We start from the raw sequence: 21,311 nt of genomic DNA, 5'->3' as shown, positions 1-21,311 counted from the left end.
AGGGGCCACCTAGGCCCAGACGAAGTGGAAGTGGGTCCCAGACAGAACGACTTTGGGAGAGGTAACAAAGTTATAAAGGGGCGAGGGATTTCACGCGACTGGCTGAGGTTCGCGGGGTTGAGGCCTGAAGTGAACGGGCAGTTTGGCGAGAGTTTCAAGCTCGGTTGGAGACAACACGCCTGATTGGGCCACCTCTCCGTTCCCGGTCCCGAGGCTGCCGGCGCGGAGACGTGGAAGGAGGGAGGCGCGAGGCGTGAGGCGGGCAGCCCGGAGCGGGGAGCGTGCGTGACCCTGCGGCGCGTCACGTGCGGCGCCGGCGGCCATGGCGGGAAGCGAGCCACGCAGCGGGGGCAGCTCCCCTCAGCCGCACCACAGCGACTGGAGCCGGCTAGAGGCCGCCTTCCTCAGCGGCTGGAGGAACTTCTGGCAGTCGGTGGGCAAGGAGAAGGCAACGCCGAGGGCCTCTCAAGAGGAGGCAGATGAGGAGGCCAGTACGCTAACACGGCTGCCGGTGAGTGGCGGCCACCGGCCGCGGAGGACCGAGGGGCGGGCCGGAAGGGGCCTCACCGCGCCCAGGTCTGTGTCTGCCGCCGCCCTGCGGCCATTCCGGGCAGTGTCGTCACCTGGGAGCAACAGTTGACCAGAAACACCCAGGCGTTGACCTTTGGTGTTCCGCAGCCGACCGAGGGTCGCTGCGAAACGCACCATCAGAGGCGCCCTGGTAACCGGTCAAGTCACCCTCAGGTCTTCTACCCCCCAAAGCAAGTTTTGGTCCCAGAACACCCCGAACGTCAGGTTAAGGAACCAAGGAGACCATTGCAGACTTTCTGGTTAGCCTGGGAAAGCCTTCAGCGACTGTGTGCTCAGCGTCTTTCACCTCAGGTTCGGTGTACCGAAACACGGCGAGGATATCGTGGCTCTTCTCTGACCGCGTATTTCAAGCAACAAAACCCACACTTAATTGACAGTGACTAAGAAATGCCTCAAGTTACAACAGGCCACAAGAATTATACACATCATTTATTATTAAACTTTTCAGGCAGATGGGGAAATGGGAGAGAGAAGAAATTCTTAGAAACTATAGAAATTCTGAATCTCAGCTAGGCTGTTGACACCTCCCTCTGACGTCTATCAGAAATTAAGAACTTTAGAATGCCTCCAAGGTTCTCCCTTTTGTAGAAGTTCTTTGAGATACAGATTTTATGGAGGAACTCAGATGGCAGATTTACTCTTTGATTAGAACTTAATGACAAAATCAGGAGTGATTTGATAAAGGTTTTATTTTGAAGACTAGATTGTTTCCTTAAGTGATTTGTTCAGATAAATGGTGTGGCAAAATACCACGAGGACAAATTAAAGGACCTGGTTATTTTGCTTGAAAAATACTAGAACAATGATTGGTCTTTCATGAATGTTTCAGTGCGTCAGCATTAAATGTTCAGATATGTTTCTCTTCTGATGGCAGGAAAATAACTTCAGAATGATATATTTAATTATTAAAAATACTGTTAAATTGATCTTTGGTTATCTAGTATAATTCTTTATTAATTTTGTAACTCATCATGATAGATATAATTATTAAAAAGACGGACTGTCCAGGTGGCCTTTGGATTCCTAGTATAATAAAATAATTATTTGTTTATAATTTATTATCAGAAAACAATTTTAAGATAAGTTTTTCATCCTTTTTACCTATTTGCTGTTTCTGTTTCAGATTGATGTACAGCTATATATTTTGTCATTTCTTTCACCTCATGATCTGTGTCAGTTGGGAAGTACAAGCCATTATTGGAATGAAACTGTACGAGATCCAATTCTGTGGAGATATTTTCTGCTGCGGGATCTTCCTTCTTGGTCTTCTGTTGACTGGAAGTCTCTTCCAGATCTAGAAATCTTAAAAAAGCCTATATCTGAGGTCACTGATGGTGCATTTTTTGACTACATGGCAGTGTAAGTATCTAGTTTTATGAATTAAAACGAAGATACTAAATTTGACTGTATTACAGGTCAGTAGTCTAAATTAGTCTTGGCTCTGCCACTAATTCATTTCATGGAATTTCGTTGTAAGTGTTCTTTTGTAAAAGTTGGGGATTAATTCCTTCATAGGACCCTTTCAGTTTTCACATTTTGTTATTTACCTGTGGTGCCTGACTAGAGTATTTGAATAATTGTAGAGAGTTCATATGCCAAGAAGTGAAACATTTCTTAAAACTTTCATCATATTTAGAACACTTGTCATTTTATTAAATAGTAAATACTTTCCATATCCAAAAAAGGAATGATCAGTGATCAGAGACCAGTTCTTTAGCAGGGAAGAAATCCATTCTCTAGGTTCTGGGAAATAAGATTTTTTTATCACCCCAAAACATTGACACTTTTAAATATAATGTAGCTGAGAGAATTATATGTCGTTGAGCAACTGTAGTGTATTGGATTCTATGAGGGATGCTTTATGTGTGTTTACTTATTTAGCCATCACCCGATAAGAAGGTATTATCCTTGTGTTATAGATGTGGAATTGAAGTTCAAAATGGTTATGGATTTGCCTAAAGTATATAGCTTATAAGGGACTGTTCAGATTGGAACCCTGTCATCCACCTTAAAAATATATAATGTCGTTGGATCTGGATATAACCTACTTTATTGAGGGCCCCAAATTTAAGGCATTGTAAATAAAATTAGAAGAATATTTGTTTTAGGTAAGAATTGTTTTGCTCTGCTAGATTTAGTATCTAGATACAGGATTTTTTTTTCATATTTTATTTGAATTATTTAGATCTTTCCTTATTCTAACCTAAATGCCAAGTCTTATGAGACTGCTTGATTAAAATGTATGTGATGTGTTATATATAATTTCAGTAAGTGCTATTGACTGGTTGTTACTTCTACATTGTCTCACAACCAACCATAGCATCAAGTATATCATGCTATGGAACCAACTTTTCCCCAGGAATAGTAATAATCTTAGTAACTACCATTTGTGATCATATAAAGTATTTTTTATTGAAGTATAATTAACATAGTGTTATATTAGTTTCAGATATACAATATAATGATTCAACAATTCTATACATTTCTCAGTGCTCATCACGATAAGTGCACTCTTACTCTTGTTTTATAACACCCCTACTAACCTCCCCCTGACAACCACCAGTTTCTTTTTTTGTTTGTGTCTTTTTTTCTTCATTCATTGTTTTGTTTTTTAAATCATATAAATTAATTTCTGGTCCTTAAAACCCTGGGCTAATTGTTATTCCTCAGATAATGCAGATGAAAAAAACTTAAGCTCATACTATAAGTGGTTTGTATAAATAAAGTGGTGAGGCTTGGCCAGATCTACCTAGCTTCAAAGTTGATTTTTTTTTTCCTTCTTGAATTACAAGGTTCCTAAATAAAGATCATGTCTTGTTAGATTAGTAATTGTCTTAAACACCTTGATTTCATCAGAGGGCTTTAAGTTTTATTTTGATGTGGGTACTGTGTTTTAACTTTTGATAACATGTAGAATTGGGAATTTAGAAATTTATAGCTATTGAAAGAAACTGCGTTGGTTTTTTTTCACATGATTCTTAGTTTGCTAGGTTATCTTTAAGGAACATTAGAGTCTCCCTGTATATTTAACACTTATTAAACTGTTATATTTGAGGCTGTTAATAGGAGTACTTAAGAAATTTGGTTATATTGGTGACCTTACTAATTCCTATCTTTTCTTCTTCTTTTTTTTAACCTCTAGAGACATTTATGCTAACTATGCATATGGGTTGGTGTAGGGTTTCTTAATCTTTGCACTATTGACATTTTAGACTAAGTGTTTAGACCAACTGTCCTGTGCACTGTAGGATGTTTAGCAGTATTCTTGACCTCTGTCCATTAGATGCCACTAGCACACCACACACTGACCCCCAGTCATAGTGACAAAAATGTCTGCAGACATTGCCAAATAAATTCTCCCTTGGGGTGGGTTGGCAAAATCTCCCCAAACTGAGAATCACTGCTCTATGTAGTGAATTTTTATGACTGAAACTAGTGTTAGACCAAGTGTTCTATGAGAAAATCTAAATGAGAGATTAGAAAGCAAGTAACCACTTCCTGGGGAAAACTTTCTTAACATTTGGACCACTTCTACTCCCAGAGTGCCTTTGCTTTTGCCTGTCATGGCATCCAGCATACATATTATAATGTATCTGTTCTCCACTTCCCTCCATGAGGATTGGAACTATATAATTATTGTGTCTCTTGTGTCTAGCACGTTCTCAATAAACTATATATTGTTGAATGAATAACTGGCTATGTTTTTTTCTGTGTTAATTTTCTAATTGTGACAATTTTATACAGCTATAAAATGTGCTGTCCATATACAAGAAGATCCTTGAAATCTAGCCGTCCTATGTATGGAGCTGTCACATCATTTTTACATTCATTGATCATTCAGAATGAACCACGATTTGCTATGTTTGGACCAGGTTTGGAAGAACTGAATACATCTTTGGTGTTGAGCTTGATGTCTTCTGAGGAACTTTGCCCGACAGCTGGTTTGCCTCATAGGCAGATTGATGGTAATTTTCATGTTAATCTGTAGTATATAATAATTAAAACACTTTGAGCTTGACATTAATGTTAAATCATAAGAAATTTTTAATTAATTCTTTGATGTAATGAAATATAGTAATTTGGTGAATAGGAGCCCCTCCTCCCCCGGTCCCAGTGTACTGAAAGAGTTGATTTACTTTTTATGAGAGATGAACTTCCTCTTATTTCCTCAAATTTGTGGAATTCAAAATATAAGATTATGTGCAAGTAAATGTTTGTGTAATACTTACTATATTTTAAAAGAATGTTAACAGCAAAAACCATTCAGCATCTACTATGTGCAGAGTACTTTGATATATATTGGAATGTTCAAAAAGCTAAATTAACACCTTTCTCTTCTTTCTATGAAAACAATAATCATGTAGTTAGTTGGCAAGCAGGAGATATAATAAGTATAGGTAACAATATAATCTAGTTTATGCTTGGCTTATTTATTGAGAGCACCTATTAGATGCTAGAGGTGTAGCTATTCAAAACAACAAAAATTTTTGTCTGCCCTGAAGATATTTGGTCTCAGGACAAAGGCAAGTATATAAGTGATTAGAATATGGTATAATTAGCTCCTGGGTAGAAAGATAAGGGTCAGAGAAGGCTCTTTGTTGAACATAATGCCTTATTTGAGTCATTAGGATGAGTTAAAGTAGGCCATTAAAAAAAGGGACAGAAATATTGTGAGCAGTGAGAACTATGTTTCTAGAAGCACAAAGCTCTGGATACATATGACACATTTGAAGTAGTTCTATGTGTCTAGAGTGGGGTTAGGTGAGAAGACACATGTATGCCATGCTTAAGCATTTGGGAGCTGTTGAAAGATTTTAAACAGAGGAGTGAGATGATCAAGATTGCATTTGTGAAAGATCTGGCTCCTGAGTGGAAAATTGATTAGAAGAGGCTATAAAACATGGAGACCTGTTAAGAAACCACTATAATATTGTGAAAAAATATGAAGGATACAGTGTTGACTGAATATGTATGAGTGGTATTTCTGATGGGGTTTTCATATTGGATGATAGTGCCATCCACTAGGATAAGGAGGAGGAAGAGAAAGTTTTTTGAGGGATCTTTATAAAGAGAAGGACAGCTACTCTTTGGAATATGCTGACTTTGATAACTCTGGGAGATATAAGTAGAGATGCCTGGTATAAGCAATTCACTTGAATGGAAGCTCCGTTAGGGCAGGAGTCTTACCAGCTTTATTCTTAGCTGTGTGTTTGATGTCAGGCATGTAGTAGGCACTCAATATAGATTTGATGAATAAACGGAACAAATGTCTTTGTGGATTACTCTGTGCATCCAGATCTCAAGAGCAAGATCTGGGTTAGAAATCAAGATTTGGGAATCATATGGTATCCACATGGACTTGGAAGTTTCTGAGGATGGAGAGGAATATTGTGAACCAGGTGCTGAAATCTTCAGTGAATGTTTAGAAGAAGGGGTTATCAAAAGGAGACTCATAAACGAGGTCGAGGAAGGGGAGATGGTACTACATCTGAATAATATATCTCAAAGAGATGGAGTTTTGAAGAGGGGTGGTGAGTAATAGGATGTGGCAGTGAAGAGTAGAGGACATTGACCCCACATCTTTATCCTGAGATGTGAGAGAATAAGCAGTTTTGTTACTTGAGAAGTGTACTGCAAGAGAAGGAGCACCTAAGGGTAGGCCAGTTCAGGTAAGGCTATGAGGTGGAACACCTAAAGAAGAGGTTGGGGATATGGGGAAATTTGCTGATCATGAAATGTCAATTTTATTCTCCAGACAGCAGCAGAAATGATAGTTTATAAATGCCAATCTAATTTGTCTCAAACCCTGCGAGATCAGGGAAGAATGGGGGGATGGGTTGTTGGCAGTGTGGTACAGAACAGCATGGAGATCATAGTGGGTTGAGGTTAAATGTGTTGAGAAGATAATCTCTGGAAGCCAAACTGATGAAAACAAAGATCAGAGATAATAGTAAAATTTGTTTCTATGATCTCTTTGGGGAGTTTGTGCACCAAATCTGCTGGCCAGGGGACTAGGGTTACGCTTGTAGTCCCAGCCACCAAGATTTCTGCATATGTGTTACCTGGAATGGTGACATAAGATGGCATGACACATTAATTTAAACAGCTAGATTGGTTATGATTCAGGGATTAAAGATTTGAAAAGAGGAGTTGTTCTAAAGTTGAGGTAAGTTTGTATTAAGTTATTTTTGAAGAGCAATGGCTTTAAGGAAAGAGACATAATGAGATAGACATTTTTAAGCCATCTCTCCAGTTGCTGTCAGAAGAATGGACAGTAGGGGTCAAAAATGGATGTATGAGACTGGTTAGAAGTGATTGCAAAAGTCCAGACGAGGGTATGATAATTGAGACTAAAAGGAAGGATTGAGGATGGAGAGAAATGGACAGATCTAAAAGGGCATTTATATAGCAAAAAGAAGTAGAGCCATATGAGAAAGAAGGATCTTTTCATGAGATAAGAGGAGAATCAGCCCAAGTGTTAACACAGCCAAAGAAGGGAATAGGTTAAGAAAGAAGGACAAATAACAATGTTGAATAATTCAGATAAAAGTAGTAAGAAGCTAGTATTTAGTACACGTTATTTACCAGTCACTCTACTAGCAGTTTTCCATATGTAATCTCATTTCATGCTTACAACATCTCTAAGAAGTATGTATTATTTCTATATATATATTTTAAAGATTTATTTGTTTATTATTTGAAAGAAAAGAGAGCATGTAGGGGGAGGGGCAGTGGAAGCCAGAGGGGGTGAGAATCTCCAGCAGACTCCCCACTGAGTGTGGAGCCCAATGAGGGGCTCATTCTCAAGACCCTGAGATGACCTGAGCTGATCAAGAGTTGGACGCTTAACTGACTGAGCCACCAGGTGCCCAGGATTATTTCTATATTTTGATGTCAAAACTGAGGCTCACAAAAAATGGCAGCGTGGCAAATTCAAGATTGTAACCCAAGTTTAATTTCAAATTTCAGTATCTAAATATTTTTTCAGTTTTCTACAGTGCCATTGATTACTCCCTATCAATTTAAAAACATTTTCAGAGGGAGAAAAAAGCCATTTCACTGAATGTACACATGGAGTGTATGACTAATGAGAAACAAAAAGTTGGGAAATGAGTCTTAGTCTTGATGATAAATATTAGTAGCTGTTAATGATGCAGCAGCTACTGATATGATGATACAAAAGGAATGCTATAAGCCTATCAGCTCTTTGTTCTTTATCCATATTTTTATTACCATGTAAATGAAAATTGCATACAACACCTTTTCTTCAACATAAACATTTAATTTTATTCCAAAGCTATATATAATTTGTCATGGACTTTTTGGTTGCTCTTTCTGCTTACACTGGGTAATTTTTTTCAATGTGATCTTTTTCTATATTTATTAGTGACTTATTTTGGTAACTGTAATTTTCTTCTTAGGTATTGGATCTGGAGTCAGTTTTCAGTTGAGCAACCAACATAAATTCAACATCCTGATATTATATTCAACTACCAGGTAAGGCTGCCTACTTGGCAGTCCACCTGGGGCATCAGGACTTGGATATTTGGGGTGGGGTGCAGCCTGCTTAGTATTTATGTTTTATATTTACATTTTTCTTATAGGAAAGAAAGAGACAGAGCAAGAGAAGAGCATACAAGTGCAGTTAACAAGATGTTCAGTGTACAGAATGAAGGAGATGATCAGCAGGGAAGCCGGTATAGTGTAATTCCACAAATTCAGAAGGTGTGTGAAGTTGTTGATGGATTCATCTATGTTGCAAATGCTGAAGCTCATAAAAGTAAGCATTATCTTATTTTCTTTCTAAGAGAACTTTTTTGCAAAGCAAATAAGAAATTTATATTTTTAGGCTTTACTGTGGTTTCTTAAGAACATGATGGTTAATTTAATAAATGTGATTCTATGACCATTACTGTTAATAGTGAGTTCTCTAACCTTGATGTGTATTAGGATCACCTGGGGAGCTTGTTAGAAACAGCTGCCTGATTCCTACTCTGATGGATTATAATTCATAGATTTGGGTTGTTTCTTGGGCATCTGTTTTTTTTTTTTAACAAGCACCTACAGAATTATGATGCATTTCCAAGTTTGATACTACAACTACATAGTATTTCTTTGTTTTATGCTTCTGCACTTGCTATTGATGTTTTGTCTTCTTCTAGCTCTATTCAAATAATCTATGCAGATAACTGGAAAATTTTACCTTTGTTTTAATTACCCAGATAGTAGAGAGATGTGGAGTGTTTAATTAAGTAGATTAGTTAAGAATACTCTCCACATACTCTGAATAATTGCCCTTCACAATGTTATTTAGGCATCAAATCAGAATATTATTGGGCCACAAACCAGTATTGTAATTTTTCTCCCAAATCTTTTGTGAATAAGTTAGGGCATGAATATATAATATATTGTTCTACTCAGAACAAGGCAGCAACATTGCTGAAAGAATTTAAAGTTTGTGGTGCACTGAAGTTAACCAGAGCAACAAAAGCTTAAGTTCAGCTCAACTACTGACTAGTTGCAATCAACCCACTGCATTAGTGGTCTAACAGAAGAAGCATGCCTATTTCTGGGAATGGATTCTCTTACCTCAATCTCTGACGTTCCTCTACATAAAACATTTAGCATTAAATTAAAAATTATAAGACACACTCAAAAAAAAATCAAAATGAGATGACCCATTTCAAAAGATAAAGCAATCAGTGGAACCATACCCAGAGATGATTCAGATGTTAGCACTCTCAGAAAGGGACATTAAAATAACTATGATTAATATGTTAAAGGATCTAGTGGAAAAGATGGAAAATATGTGTGAACAGATAGGGATTTTCAGCAGAGAGAAGGAAGCTGTGAAAAAGTAAAATGGGAATGCTAAATATGAAAATACAGCAGGTAAACACTTTCTTAGTGGATTTATCAGCAAAAGAAACACTTGGTGAACCTGAAGATAAATTGAAATTATCCAAAGTGAAACACAGAAAAAAGAGTAGGAGTGAGGAACAGAGTATCCAAGAACTGGGGAAAACAACTCAGGGGTCAGTAGACTTTTTCTTAAGGGGCCAGATAGTAAATATTTTAGCCATATAAGCTATATGATCTCTCACGGTTACTCAACTCTGCTGTTAGAGTGCAAAAGTAGCCATAGACAGGTTATAAATGAATAGCCATGGCTGTTTTTAAAAAAATTATCTATAAAAATAGATCCATAGACCATAGTATGCCAATACCTGGTCTAACTCATGTGTAATTAGAGTCCCAAAACATGAAGAAAGAGAACAAGGAAAAAGAAATTTTTGAACAGATAATGACCAAAAAAATTTCAAAATTACTGAAAGACAACAAACCACAGATCCAAGATGCTCAGAGAACTCCAAATAAATTTTAAAAAATAATAGTACATAAATAAAAAATAAATCTAGGTTCATTATAGTCAAACTGATGAAAACCAAAGATAAAGAGATTATCTTGAAGACAGCCAAAACAAAAGGAAGCATACATACAGAAGGCCAAAGATAAGGACTGAGAATTCCTGAAACAATTGCTGAAGGCAATGAAGGGAAATCTTTACAGTATTCCAAAGTGGGGAAAATCTTGTATCCAAAGATATCTTTCAAAATGAAGGCAAAATCAAGACTTTCAGACAAAACCTGAGGAAGGTCATTATCAGCAGATTCTCATTACAAGAAATATTAAAGAAAGCTCTTCAGGCAGAAGAATATAATACTAGATGGAGAAATGGATCTTCATTTAAAAAAAATTTAAGATCCCTGGCATGGAAGCAATGTAGCTATGTATAAGATTTGTTTTCCTAGTTAACATTTTTTTTTTTAAAGATTTTATGTATTTATTCAACAGAGATAGAGACAGCCAGCGAGAGAGGGAACACAAGCAGGGGGAGTGGGAGAGGAAGAACCAGGCTCATAGCAGAGGAGCCTGATGTGGGGCTCGATCCCAGGACACCGGGATCACGCCCTGAGCCGAAGGCAGACGCTTAACCGCTGTGCCACCCAGGCGCCCCCCTAGTTAACATTTTTTTTATAATATGTAAAGGAAAAATAATAATGTATTGTGGGTATATGATTCTTTTCCATAAGATATATGATACCAATACAAACAAATGGAAGGGAACAAATGGAAATACATTGTTATAAAGTTCTCCTATATGTGAAGTTATGTAATGCACCCTGTTGATAATGACATTAAATATTTATTCATTTTCTGTTAATTTGTAACAAATTTCCTCCAACCTAGTGGCTTAAAACAACACCTATTAATTAGGTCATAGTTCTCTGTGTCAGAAGTCAGCACAGCATGGCTGGGTTTCCAGCTTAGGGCCTCACAGGCTGAAATCAGGGTCAGATGGGTTGCAGCACTTTTTGGTGGCTCCTGGGAAAAATCTGTTTTCTAACTTACTGAAGTTATTGGCTGAATTCAGTTCCTTACTATTGTAGGATGGAGGTTTTTGTTTCCTTGCCGACTGTCAGCTGGGGGCTGATGTCATCTTTTAGAAGGTATCTTCATTTCTTGCCTTGTGACTCCCTCTTGTCTTCAAATCCAGCAATGGAGAATCTTTCTCACCAGGAGAACCTCATCTCTTTAAGGGCCTATCTGATTAGGTCAGCCTCACCAAGAGGATAATCGCTCATTCTTGAAGTCAGCTGTGTCTTACAATGTAGCCTACTCATTTATGGCAATGATATCTCATCACTGATTCTAGATTCCTTCCACTCTCAAAGGGGAAGAGATTATACAAGGGTGTGAGTCATGGGGGGAGGGGTCCTTTTAGAATTTTGACTACCTCACATTGTCAATGATTTACACAGTCCAATGAAAGGCAGAGATTTTTAGTTTAAATAAAAGTGCCAGACCCAAGTCTATGTTTAAATTGTTTAAACTAAGGTCTTTGAAAGAAAAGGTAGTGATAGCTGCAAAATTGATGAGAGGAAAATACCTGTATTAAAGTATTTTTGCCTTTAAACTATGGAGACATCTGAATGGTACTGTGACTTTTTTCCCTCTAATTTCACTGAAATTGCTGTCTTTGAAGGGTACCTAATGTAAATTTATGACAGATTAGTAAATGAACAACTGTAAATGAATAGCAGTAGAGGCAGTTTGTTATGTTTGGATCCTGGTAATTTTTTTATTTCCATGTTTTGTTTTTAAGTTTGTTTTATTATTTTTAAAATCCTTATAAGTAATGCAAATTAAGGGTTTTGACTACATTCCCTAGGACATGAATGGCAAGATGAATTTTCTCGTATTATGGCAATGACAGATCCAGCTTTTGGATCTTCAGGAAGACCTATGCTGGTTTTATCTTGTATTTCTCAAGCAAATGTAAAAAGAATGCCCTGTTTTTATTTGGCTCATGAGCTGCGTCTAAATCATCTAAACCACCCATGGATGGTAAGGTTCTATCTTCTCTGGTGAGAAAAATCTTATTTTTCACTGTTCCCTATTTGATTTTATTCTTTCCTACTCTTTCTCTTTAATGAAATAGCATCCTAAAGTTAGTTTTAATAGCTTAATCAGTGGGAGATATTTGATTGGTATCTGTAAGTTTCACCTGATCATTTGCTCACTACTTGCCTCTCCTATCATAGATACAGTGAGATAGCAATTGGGGATTGGTTTTTTTTTTTTAGATGCCAGTACCATGGTTTTTTTTTCAGCGTTAACAATATTATACTTTAAGGATCATCAGAAATACAAAATACAAATTTCATCTCATTGTTTCTTTCCAAATTTTATTTTAATCATGGAATCCTTTCTTCAAATGAAACCTTACATAAAAGCCCCTAAGTAAAATAAAGGAAAGTAAAAATTGGAAATATGCTTATAAGTTAGAGAATTTTCTCCCTTCTTCCCCATATACCTTCCATGGAGTCCTGAACACAGTTGGAAAGCTACTGATAAAGGTGCAGCTTCCTGTGTGTTGGGAGTTTTAGCTTACCATTAGGAAGAGTGGTAGTCTTAAAAAATACATTTTTGCAACTGGATATCACATTTATCAGCTGACTAGCTGAATTCATTCAAAAATGTTTTAGTTTTCAAAGTGGATCCTTTAGAGGAGTTTTTTTTCTAATACATACAAGTCATAGAAATGGTAGTTCTTCCCATTCCCAAAACTGAGTTCCAAGATGAGTAATAAGCCTCATATTGGTAATAATTATGGACAGAAGACCATTTTTTAAAAATCTAAGTTCTATAGAAGACAAAAGTTGAATGACTCACCCAAAGTTTACTGGGATTTTAAAATCCTGTTCTTTTTTTAGTGTCTAGAAAAATGTTTCTTTTAATCATAAGATTTTGAACTCAGTTTTTGACAGTGGTCTCTCTTATCTGCTCATAGGTCCAGGATACAGAGGCTGAAACTCTCTCTGGTTTTTTGAATGGCATTCAGTGGATTCTTGAAGAAGTAGAATCTAAGCATGCACGATGATCCTCCTTTTAGACCTTGGGAACTGAAACCACTTGAAACTTACTAAGGTCATGATGTGAATATTTGCTGAGTCAGCTAATTTTGTCCAGCCTTTTCGCAGGTGGGCTTTTTATTGGGACAGCTGTAACTGCTGTGTTTTTTACTTAATTTTTACTTTTTACCTTAAATCAATTATAAAAAAAAGTTTCAGTGCTAGCATTTAGCCCCCGAATGAATCTTTTAAGACTTTTTTTTGATAACTTTTATATTTTCTTTTTTAAAATATTAAATTCTGAAAAGAACAAGTTTGTACTTCTCTCATTCTTTGTGATTTCTAATTTCAGCTCAAAGATTGCCCTGCTGGAGAATAGCAAATTTGCTAAGCTTTCTGTAGGTTCTTTTCAAGGGTCCTTAACTGGTTATCAAAAAGAAGTTTTTATCTATTTTTAATAAATATACTGCTTAAAGACTGGAATATTTATTGGAATTGCACCTATTGTTATGGCCATATGACTTCTGGTTTTTTTTTTTTTTTCCTGAAACAGTAGAAATTAACTATATCCTATGTAATCCTGAATCAGTGAAAATAACTTTCCTGGAAATTGCTATTTCACATAACTGAAAATTCATAAGATTCTAAAGCCAATTTCTATTCCATACTCATAGAGAAAACATTCCATAAGGCATGATCATAAGAACTTCTCCTCACAAATTGCAGAAGATATGTTATGTCTTTCCTATTTCATTGGAACTGAGGAATTTTAACATAATAACAAGAGCACAGTATTTGGGTTAGGATTAGGGTTAGAGTTAAAAAAAAAAAAAGCATAGTAGTATTATGGTGCTGCACCCAAGATACAGCCTACAATTTGTGAGTGGGTGCTGCTCCAAAAAAGGGAGCTTCTACATCTTGGGTACACTCATTCAGAACTTGGCTCCAGCAACATGTAGTTGGAGGCAGGATGGGAAATGCTGACATTTTGCTCCTGCGAAGATATTTCTCTAAATTAGAGAGGTAGTGTGGTTCTGCTTCCTTGGCTGCCCCAGTCTAGATTGGAGTTTCCATCTTGCTGAGTGGAAGGAGGAATGGAGGGAGTGAGTCTTGGCTGAAATCCCAGACACTTGATGTTCTTAGTGAGTTTTAGTAGATTTTTAAAAAAATACTTCTTCATTTTCTGCGTGCTTTGGAGAGACTTTACGTGATTGTTTTTCTTTTATTATAATATTTTTTTATTATGTTAGTCACCATACAGTACATCCCTGTTTTTGATGTAAAGTTCCATGATTCATTAGTTGCGTATAACACCCAGTGCACCATGCGATACGTGCCCTCCTTACTACCCATCACCAGCCTATCCCATTCCCCCACCCCCTCCCCTCTGAAGCCCTCAGTTTGTTTCTCAGAGTCCATAGTCTCTCATGCTTCATTCCCCCTTCTGATTACCTCCCTTCCTTTATCCCTTTCTTCTCCTACTGATCTTCCTAGTTCTTATGTTCCATAGATGAGAGAAACCATATGATAATTGTCTTTCTCTGCTTGACTTATTTCACTTCGCATTATCTCCTGCAATGCCGTCCATGTTGCAGCAAATGTTGAGAAATCGTTCTTTTTGATAGCTGAATAATATTCCATTGTATATATGGACTACATCTTCTTAATTCAGTCATCTGTTGAAGGGCATTTCGGCTCCTTCCACGATTTAGCTATTGTGGATAATGCTGCTATGAACATTGGGGTGCATATGGCCCTTCTCTTCACTACATCTGTATCTTTGGGGTAAATACCTAGTAGTGCAAACGATGGATCATAGGGTAGCTCAATTTTTAACTTTTTAAGGGACCTCCACACTGTTTTCCAGAGTGGCTGTACCAACTTGCATTCCCACCAACAGTGTAGGAGGGATCCCCTTTCTCCACATCCTCTCCAGCAATTGTTTCTTGCCATGTCAATTTTTGCCATTCTAACTGGCGTAAGGTGGTATCTTAGTGTGGTTTTGATTTGAATTTCCCTGATGGCTAATGATTTTGAACATTTTTTCATGTGTCTGTTCGCCATTTGTATGTCTTCATTGGAAAAGTGTCTGTTCATATCTTCTGCCCATTTTATGATTTGTTTATTTGTTTCTAGTATATTGAGTTTGAGAAGTTCTTTGTAGATCTTAGATACCAGTCTTTTATCTGTAGTATCATTTGCAAATATATTCTCCCATTCCGTGGGCTGCCTCTTAGTTTTTTTGACTGTTTCCTTGGCTGTGCAGAAGCTTTTTATCTTGATGAAGTCCCACAAGTTCATTTTTTTTTAAATTATACCTTTTTTTTTCTTTTTACATTTTATTTATTTATTCAACAGAGATAGAGACAGCCAGCGAGAGAGGGAACACAAGCAGGGGGAGTGGGAGAGGAAGAAGCAGGCTCATAGCGGAAGAGCCTGATGTGGGGCTCGATCCCATAACGCTGGGATCACGCCCTGAGCCGAAGGCAGATGCTTAACCTCTGTGCCACCCAGGCGCCCCCCACAAGTTCATTTTATCTTTTGTTTCTCTTGCTTTTGGAGATGTGTCATGAAAAAGGTTGCTTTGGCCGATGTCGTAGAGGTTGCTGCCTATGCTGTCCTCTAGGATTTTGATGGATTCCTGTCTCACATTGAGGTCTTTCATCCATTTGGAGTTTATCTTTGTGTATGTTGTGAGAGAGTGGTCAAGTTTCATTCTTTTGCATGTAGCTGTCCAATTTTCCCAGCACCATTTATTGAAGAGACTGTCTTTTTTCCACTGGATGTTTTTTCCTGCTTTATCAAAGATTAGTTGCCCAAAGAGCCGAGGGTCCATTTCTGGGTTCTCTATTCTGTTCCATTGGTCTATGTGTCTGTTTTTGTGCCAGTACCATGCTGTCTTTGTGATCACAGCTTTGTAGTACAACTTGAAATCGAGCATTGTGATGACCCCAGCTTTTTTTTTCCTTTTCAACACTTCCTTGGCTATTCGTGGCCTTTTCGAAGTTTCCACACAAATTTAAGGGCTGTTTGTTCCAGTTCTTTGAAAAATGTCATTGGTATTTTGATCGGGATAGCATTGAAAGTGTAGATTGCTCCGGGTGGCATGGACATTTTAAGTATGTTAATTCTTCTGATCCATGAGCATGGAATATTTTTCCGTCTCTTTGTGTCTTCTTCAAGGTCTTTCAAGAGTGATTAGAAACCAGTAGCACAGTAGAGCAGATCAACAGAACTAAAAGCTGGTTCTTTGGAAGAATAAATAAAATAGATAAGCCACTGGCAAGACTTATCCAAAAGAATAGAGAAAGGACCCAAATTAATAAAATTATGAATGGAAAGAGAGAGGTCACAACCAACACCAATGAAATTGGAAGGATTATTAGAAACTTTTACCAACAGCTTTATGCCAATAAATTAAGCAACCTGGGAGAGATGGAGGCCTTCCTGGAAACCTATAAACTACCAAGACTGAAACAGGAAGAAATTAATTTTTTAAACAGACCAATTAATTATGAAGAGATTGAAACAGTGATTAAAAACCTTCCAAAAAACAAAACGCCAGGGCCTGATGGATTCCCCAGGGAATTCTACCAATCGTTCAAAGAAGAAATAATACCTATTCTCCTAAAGCTATTTCAAAAAATAGAAACAGAAGGAAAACTACCAAACTCATTCTATGAGGCCAATATTACCTTGATCCCCAAACCAGGCAAAGACCCCATCAAAAAGGAGAATTACACACCGATTTCCCTAACGAATATGGACGCCAAAATCCTCAACAAAATCCTGGCTAATAGAATCCAACAGTACATTAAAAGGATTATCCATCATGACCAAGTGGGATTCATCCCTGGGATGCAAGCGTGGTTCAACATTCACAAATCTATCAGTGTGATAGAGTATATCAACAAGAAAAAAGCCAAGAATCATATCCTCTCAATAGATGCAGAAAAAGCATTTGACAAAATACAGCATCCTTTCCTGATTAAAACCCTTCAGAGTGTAGGGATAGAGGGTACGTTCCTCAATCTCATAAAAACCATCTATGAAAAGCCTACAGCAAATATTGTTCTCAATGGGGAAAAGCTGGAAGCCTTTCCCTTAAGATCAGGAACACGATAAGGATGCCCACTCTCATCATTATTATTCAACATAGTACTAGAAGTCCTTGCAACAGCAATCAGACAACAAAAAGGGATAAAAGGTATCCAAATCGGCAAAGAAGAAGTCAAACTGTCTCTCTTTGCAGATGACATCATACTCTATATGGAAAACCCAAAAGAATCCACCCCCAAACTACTAGAAGTTATAGAGCAATTCAATAATGTGGCGGGATACAAAATCAATGCTCAGAAATCAGTTGCATTTCTATACACGAACAATGAGACTGAAGAAAGAGAAATTAGTTAATCCATCCCATTTACAATAGCACCAAAAACCATATGTTATCTTGGAATTAACTTAACCAGAGACGTAAAGGACCTATATTCTAGAAACTACAAATCACTCTTGAAAGACATTGAAGAGGACACAGTAAGTGATTGTTTTTTAAAAAATAATTTTCTCCAGTTTCTCTAGGGAGCCATTCCACAGAACCCCTCATGCTATTATGCCAAAAGTAGATCTCCCTATTTCCTTTAATACTTGTAGTACATCACCTCATTCATTCCTGATATTGGTAATTTATGTCTTTTTTTCTTCTTGACCAATCTAGCTAAAGTTTTATTGATTTTATTATTCTAGAAAAACCCCACCTTTTGGTTTTACTGATTTATTCTATATTTCATTGATTTATGCTCTAATCTCCTTTTCTGCTTTATAAATTTTGAGTTTTTATTCCGTTTCCTCTTTTCTAGTTCTTTAAGGTAGAAATTTAGATCACTGATTCTATTCTTTTTTTAAAAAAATTAATTTTTTTAAGTAGCTCCATGCCCAGTGTGGAGCTCAGCACAAGGCTTGAACTCACAACTCTGAGATCAAGACCTGAGCTGAGAATCAAGAGTCGGACGCTTAACTGACTGAGCCACCCAGGTGCCCCATTCCTTTTTTAAAAAATAAGCATTTAAAGCTATTGATTTTCCCTTAAGCCCTCTTTAGCTTCATGTAAACATTTTAAAATGCTATGTATTTATTATTATGCAGTTAAAATATTTTCTAATCCCTTGAGATTACTTTTCAATCCATGGATTATTTGGTATTATCGTTTTAGTGTTGTTTAATCTGTTACCTATATATTTTATTGTTATTGATACCTGATTCAGTGTGTCTTTTAATCAGAGAACACTAAAATTTAAATCTTTAAATTTGTTGAACCTTGCTTTCTGGCCCAGGTTATTGTGTATTCTGGTGAATATGCCACATGCACTTGAGAAGAGTTTATATCCTGTTGTTGTGGTGGTGGAATATTTTATAGCTATCTATTAGGTCAAAGTAATTGATAATGTTCAGATATTCTATATTGGCTATATTGATTTTTTTCAAAGATTTTATTTTTAAGTAATCTCTATACCCAGTGTGGGACTCAAACCCACAAACCCAAGATCAAGAGTCACTCACTCTGACTGAGCCAGCCAAGTGCCCCATATTGATTTTTATATGGTTTTATCAATTACCAATAGGCATTAAAGACTTTATGTAGAATTGGCTAGTTTTCCTTTTAACTGTCAACTTTTGCTTAATGTGTTTTGATGATGTTTTTAGGTATGCATACATATATGACATTTATGTTTATGATGAATCAACCCTTTTATCATTATTAATAATATCCTCTTTGCTGTTAATACTTGTTGTGAAATCCATTCTCTAATATTAATATAACCCCTTCACATTAAAAAAAATAGTGATCTCATGATACATCCATTCAACCTAAATCTGTTTTTATGTTTTAAGTGTATCTTCTGTAGATAAAATATAGCCAATTTTTCTTTTTTCTTTTTCCATTCTGGCAATACCTACATTTTAATTACCATGTTTAGATCATTTACATTTAATGCGATTATTGATATGATTGGCTTCAGATCTGCCATTTTATTATTTGTTTATCCCCTTTTCACTATAGTTGTTTCTCTAGTCTTTCTGTTTGGGTATTTCAATATTTTTTAGAAATTGATTTAAGTTTTTCTATTAGTTTTTTTTAGCACGTCTCTGCATTTTTTGGAGGTTGCTCCGGTGATTGCAATGTATTTCCTTAGCTTTTGAAAGTTTTCTTATGGTTAACCTTGTACCAATTTGTGTAATATGTACAAATGTTGTAACTGTGTGGGTTTCATTATTCTTTTCACCACTCCTTGCTATAGCTGTTAAATGCAGTATACCACCATATGTTATAAATCTCAGAGAACAGTGTTATAGTTTTTGCTAAAACAGTCCATATATGTTACAAAGAAGTTAAAAGAAGAAACATTTTACAAAATAATAAAAGTCGTCTTTTATTTTTTCAAGATATATAAAATCCTGGGTTGACAATTTTATTCTTTCAGCCCTTTCAAGATGTTCTTTTGTTTTCTTCTAGCCTCTATAATTTCTGATAAGAAGTTACTCACTAATTACATCTTTATTCTTTTGTATATAATTGGCCTGTATTTCCTTTTTTTTTTTTTTTTTTTTTGGTCTGCTTTCAAGTTTACTTTTTATCTTGGTTTTCAACAGTTTAACTACAGTGTGCCTTGGAAGGCCTTGTTTATAATTATTCAGCTTGGGAGTTACTGGCTTATTGAATATTGAAATTCATGTCATTTACCAAGTTTGTGAGATTTTGGGTCATTATTTCTTCAAATATATTTTCTTCCCCATTCTTTTCTTTCTTCCTCTTTGGGTCTATATTGTGTAACAACACGTGTTATACCATTCGTTATTATTTAACCTGTCTCTGAGGCTTTGCATATTTTTTTGTGTTTTTTTTTCTCTCTGTTCTTCAGTTTGGATAATTTCAGTTGATTATTCTTAAGGATTTGAAACGCTTCTTTTTGTCTATACTTTGTTAAATCAGTCTTGTGAATTTTTATAATTTATTATTGTATTGGTTCTATAATTTCTTTTTTTTTTTTTCTATTTTCTTCTCAGATTTCCTTTTTTTTTTTTTTTTTCATTGAGGGCATACATTCCTGTACATCATTGAGAATGGTCATAATCGCTGCTTTAATATGTCTGCTGGGATACCTGGGTGGCTCAGTTGGTTAAGCATCTGCCTTCTGCTCAGGTCCTGATCCCAGGGTCCTGGGTTTGAGCCTTGCAGGCGGGGAAGGGTCCCTGCTCAGCGGGGAGTCTGCTTCTCCCTCTCCTTCTGCTCCCCACGACCACCACTCCTGCCCCCTGCCAGCTTGTGCTTTCTCTCTCACTCTCTCTCTCTCTTGAATAAATAAAATCTTTCTAAAAAATTAAAATAAAACCTTTGTTTGCTAATTCCAAATCTGGAGGGGTTAGTTTCAGTTTTTTGTTCTTTTTTTAATTAAAGTAATGAGGGTCATTTTTTTTTTTTAAGATTTTATTTATTTATTTGACAGAGATAGAGACAGCCAGCGAGAGAGGGAACACAAGCAGGGGGAGTGGGAGAGGAAGAAGCAGGCTCACAGTGGAAGAGCCTGATGTGGGGCTCGATCCCATAACGCCGGGATCACGCCCTGAGCTGAAGGCAGACGCTTAACCGCTGTGCCACCCAGGCGCCCCATGAGTGTCATTTTCTTTCTTTCTTTCTTTTTTTTTTTTGTATCTTGCAGAATTTTGTATTGTATTCTGAAAAATATGAATGTGAAATTGTGGAGACTCTGGCTTCTGCTATTTTTCTCCAATAGGTGATAGTTTTTTCTTTTGTTTAAGCAATTAATATGGTTAGACATAAATTGCAGCTCTGTTCCTTGAGCAACAGTTCTACATTCAGTTTATCTTTATTATTTAAGTGAGCAGCTTGAGTTGGTTTTTCACACAAAGTTCAGCCAAAGATATAGACAGAGAATTTAGTGATTCCCTTCCTGGCTTTTTCTTTTCTGAGACTCCCTTTTTCCTCTCTAGTGGCTGCAGTTGTCCTCAACAAAATCAAAACATTTTTCTGCTTTTCATATCTGCTCTCTGTCTTTTGTCAGAATTCCTGTCGGGGGCTCAACAATTTATTTTCGCATTTGGAGTAGTTCTACTTTTTTCACATTTGGAGTTTGCAATCTTGTATAGCAATCATATTGTTACTAAAAACTTCAGTGGTCTTTCTCTTATCCCAGCAAAATCTCTCTTCTTGTGACAGGTGTGATACTCCACACACAGATACCCAGACTAGGCAATTGGTCCTATAAAAGCAACAGCTCTTTGATC

At 36.7% G+C, this 21,311-nt stretch overlaps 1 protein-coding gene across 6 annotated transcripts in view; it reads left to right on the top strand.

The window, feature by feature from the left end:
* Nucleotides 1-257: 257 nt before the first annotated feature.
* The window catches only part of FBXO4 (F-box protein 4), a 364,568-nt gene continuing 343,514 nt past the window's right edge, over nt 258-21,311 (top strand). For 3 of the 6 annotated variants that reach the window (XR_015726863.1, XM_087867908.1, XM_045787353.2), the window contains exons 1-5: nt 258-511; nt 1,715-1,950; nt 4,336-4,556; nt 8,013-8,088; nt 8,196-8,371. Coding sequence is in view for 4 of the 6 variants with exons in the window: in XM_087867908.1 (XP_087724034.1) it covers nt 323-511; nt 1,715-1,950; nt 4,336-4,556; nt 8,013-8,088; nt 8,196-8,371 (898 nt within the window). In the remaining 2 variants the exon portion in view is untranslated. Of the gene's footprint in view, nt 512-1,714; nt 1,951-4,335; nt 4,557-8,012; nt 8,089-8,195; nt 8,372-11,042; nt 11,801-11,824; nt 12,001-12,946; nt 13,551-21,311 lie in introns of those variants that run through there. The other 3 variants (XR_015726862.1, XM_045787352.2, XM_045787354.2) reach the window with 3 other exon arrangements.

Source organism: Ursus americanus, chromosome 15 (assembly GCF_024610735.1).
Source record: "Ursus americanus isolate L20-20 chromosome 15, mUrsAme1.1.p, whole genome shotgun sequence".
NCBI lineage: Eukaryota > Metazoa > Chordata > Mammalia > Carnivora > Ursidae > Ursus > Ursus americanus.
Note: the sequence above shows the minus strand (reverse complement) of the source record. Positions and strands in the feature narration are given on the sequence as shown.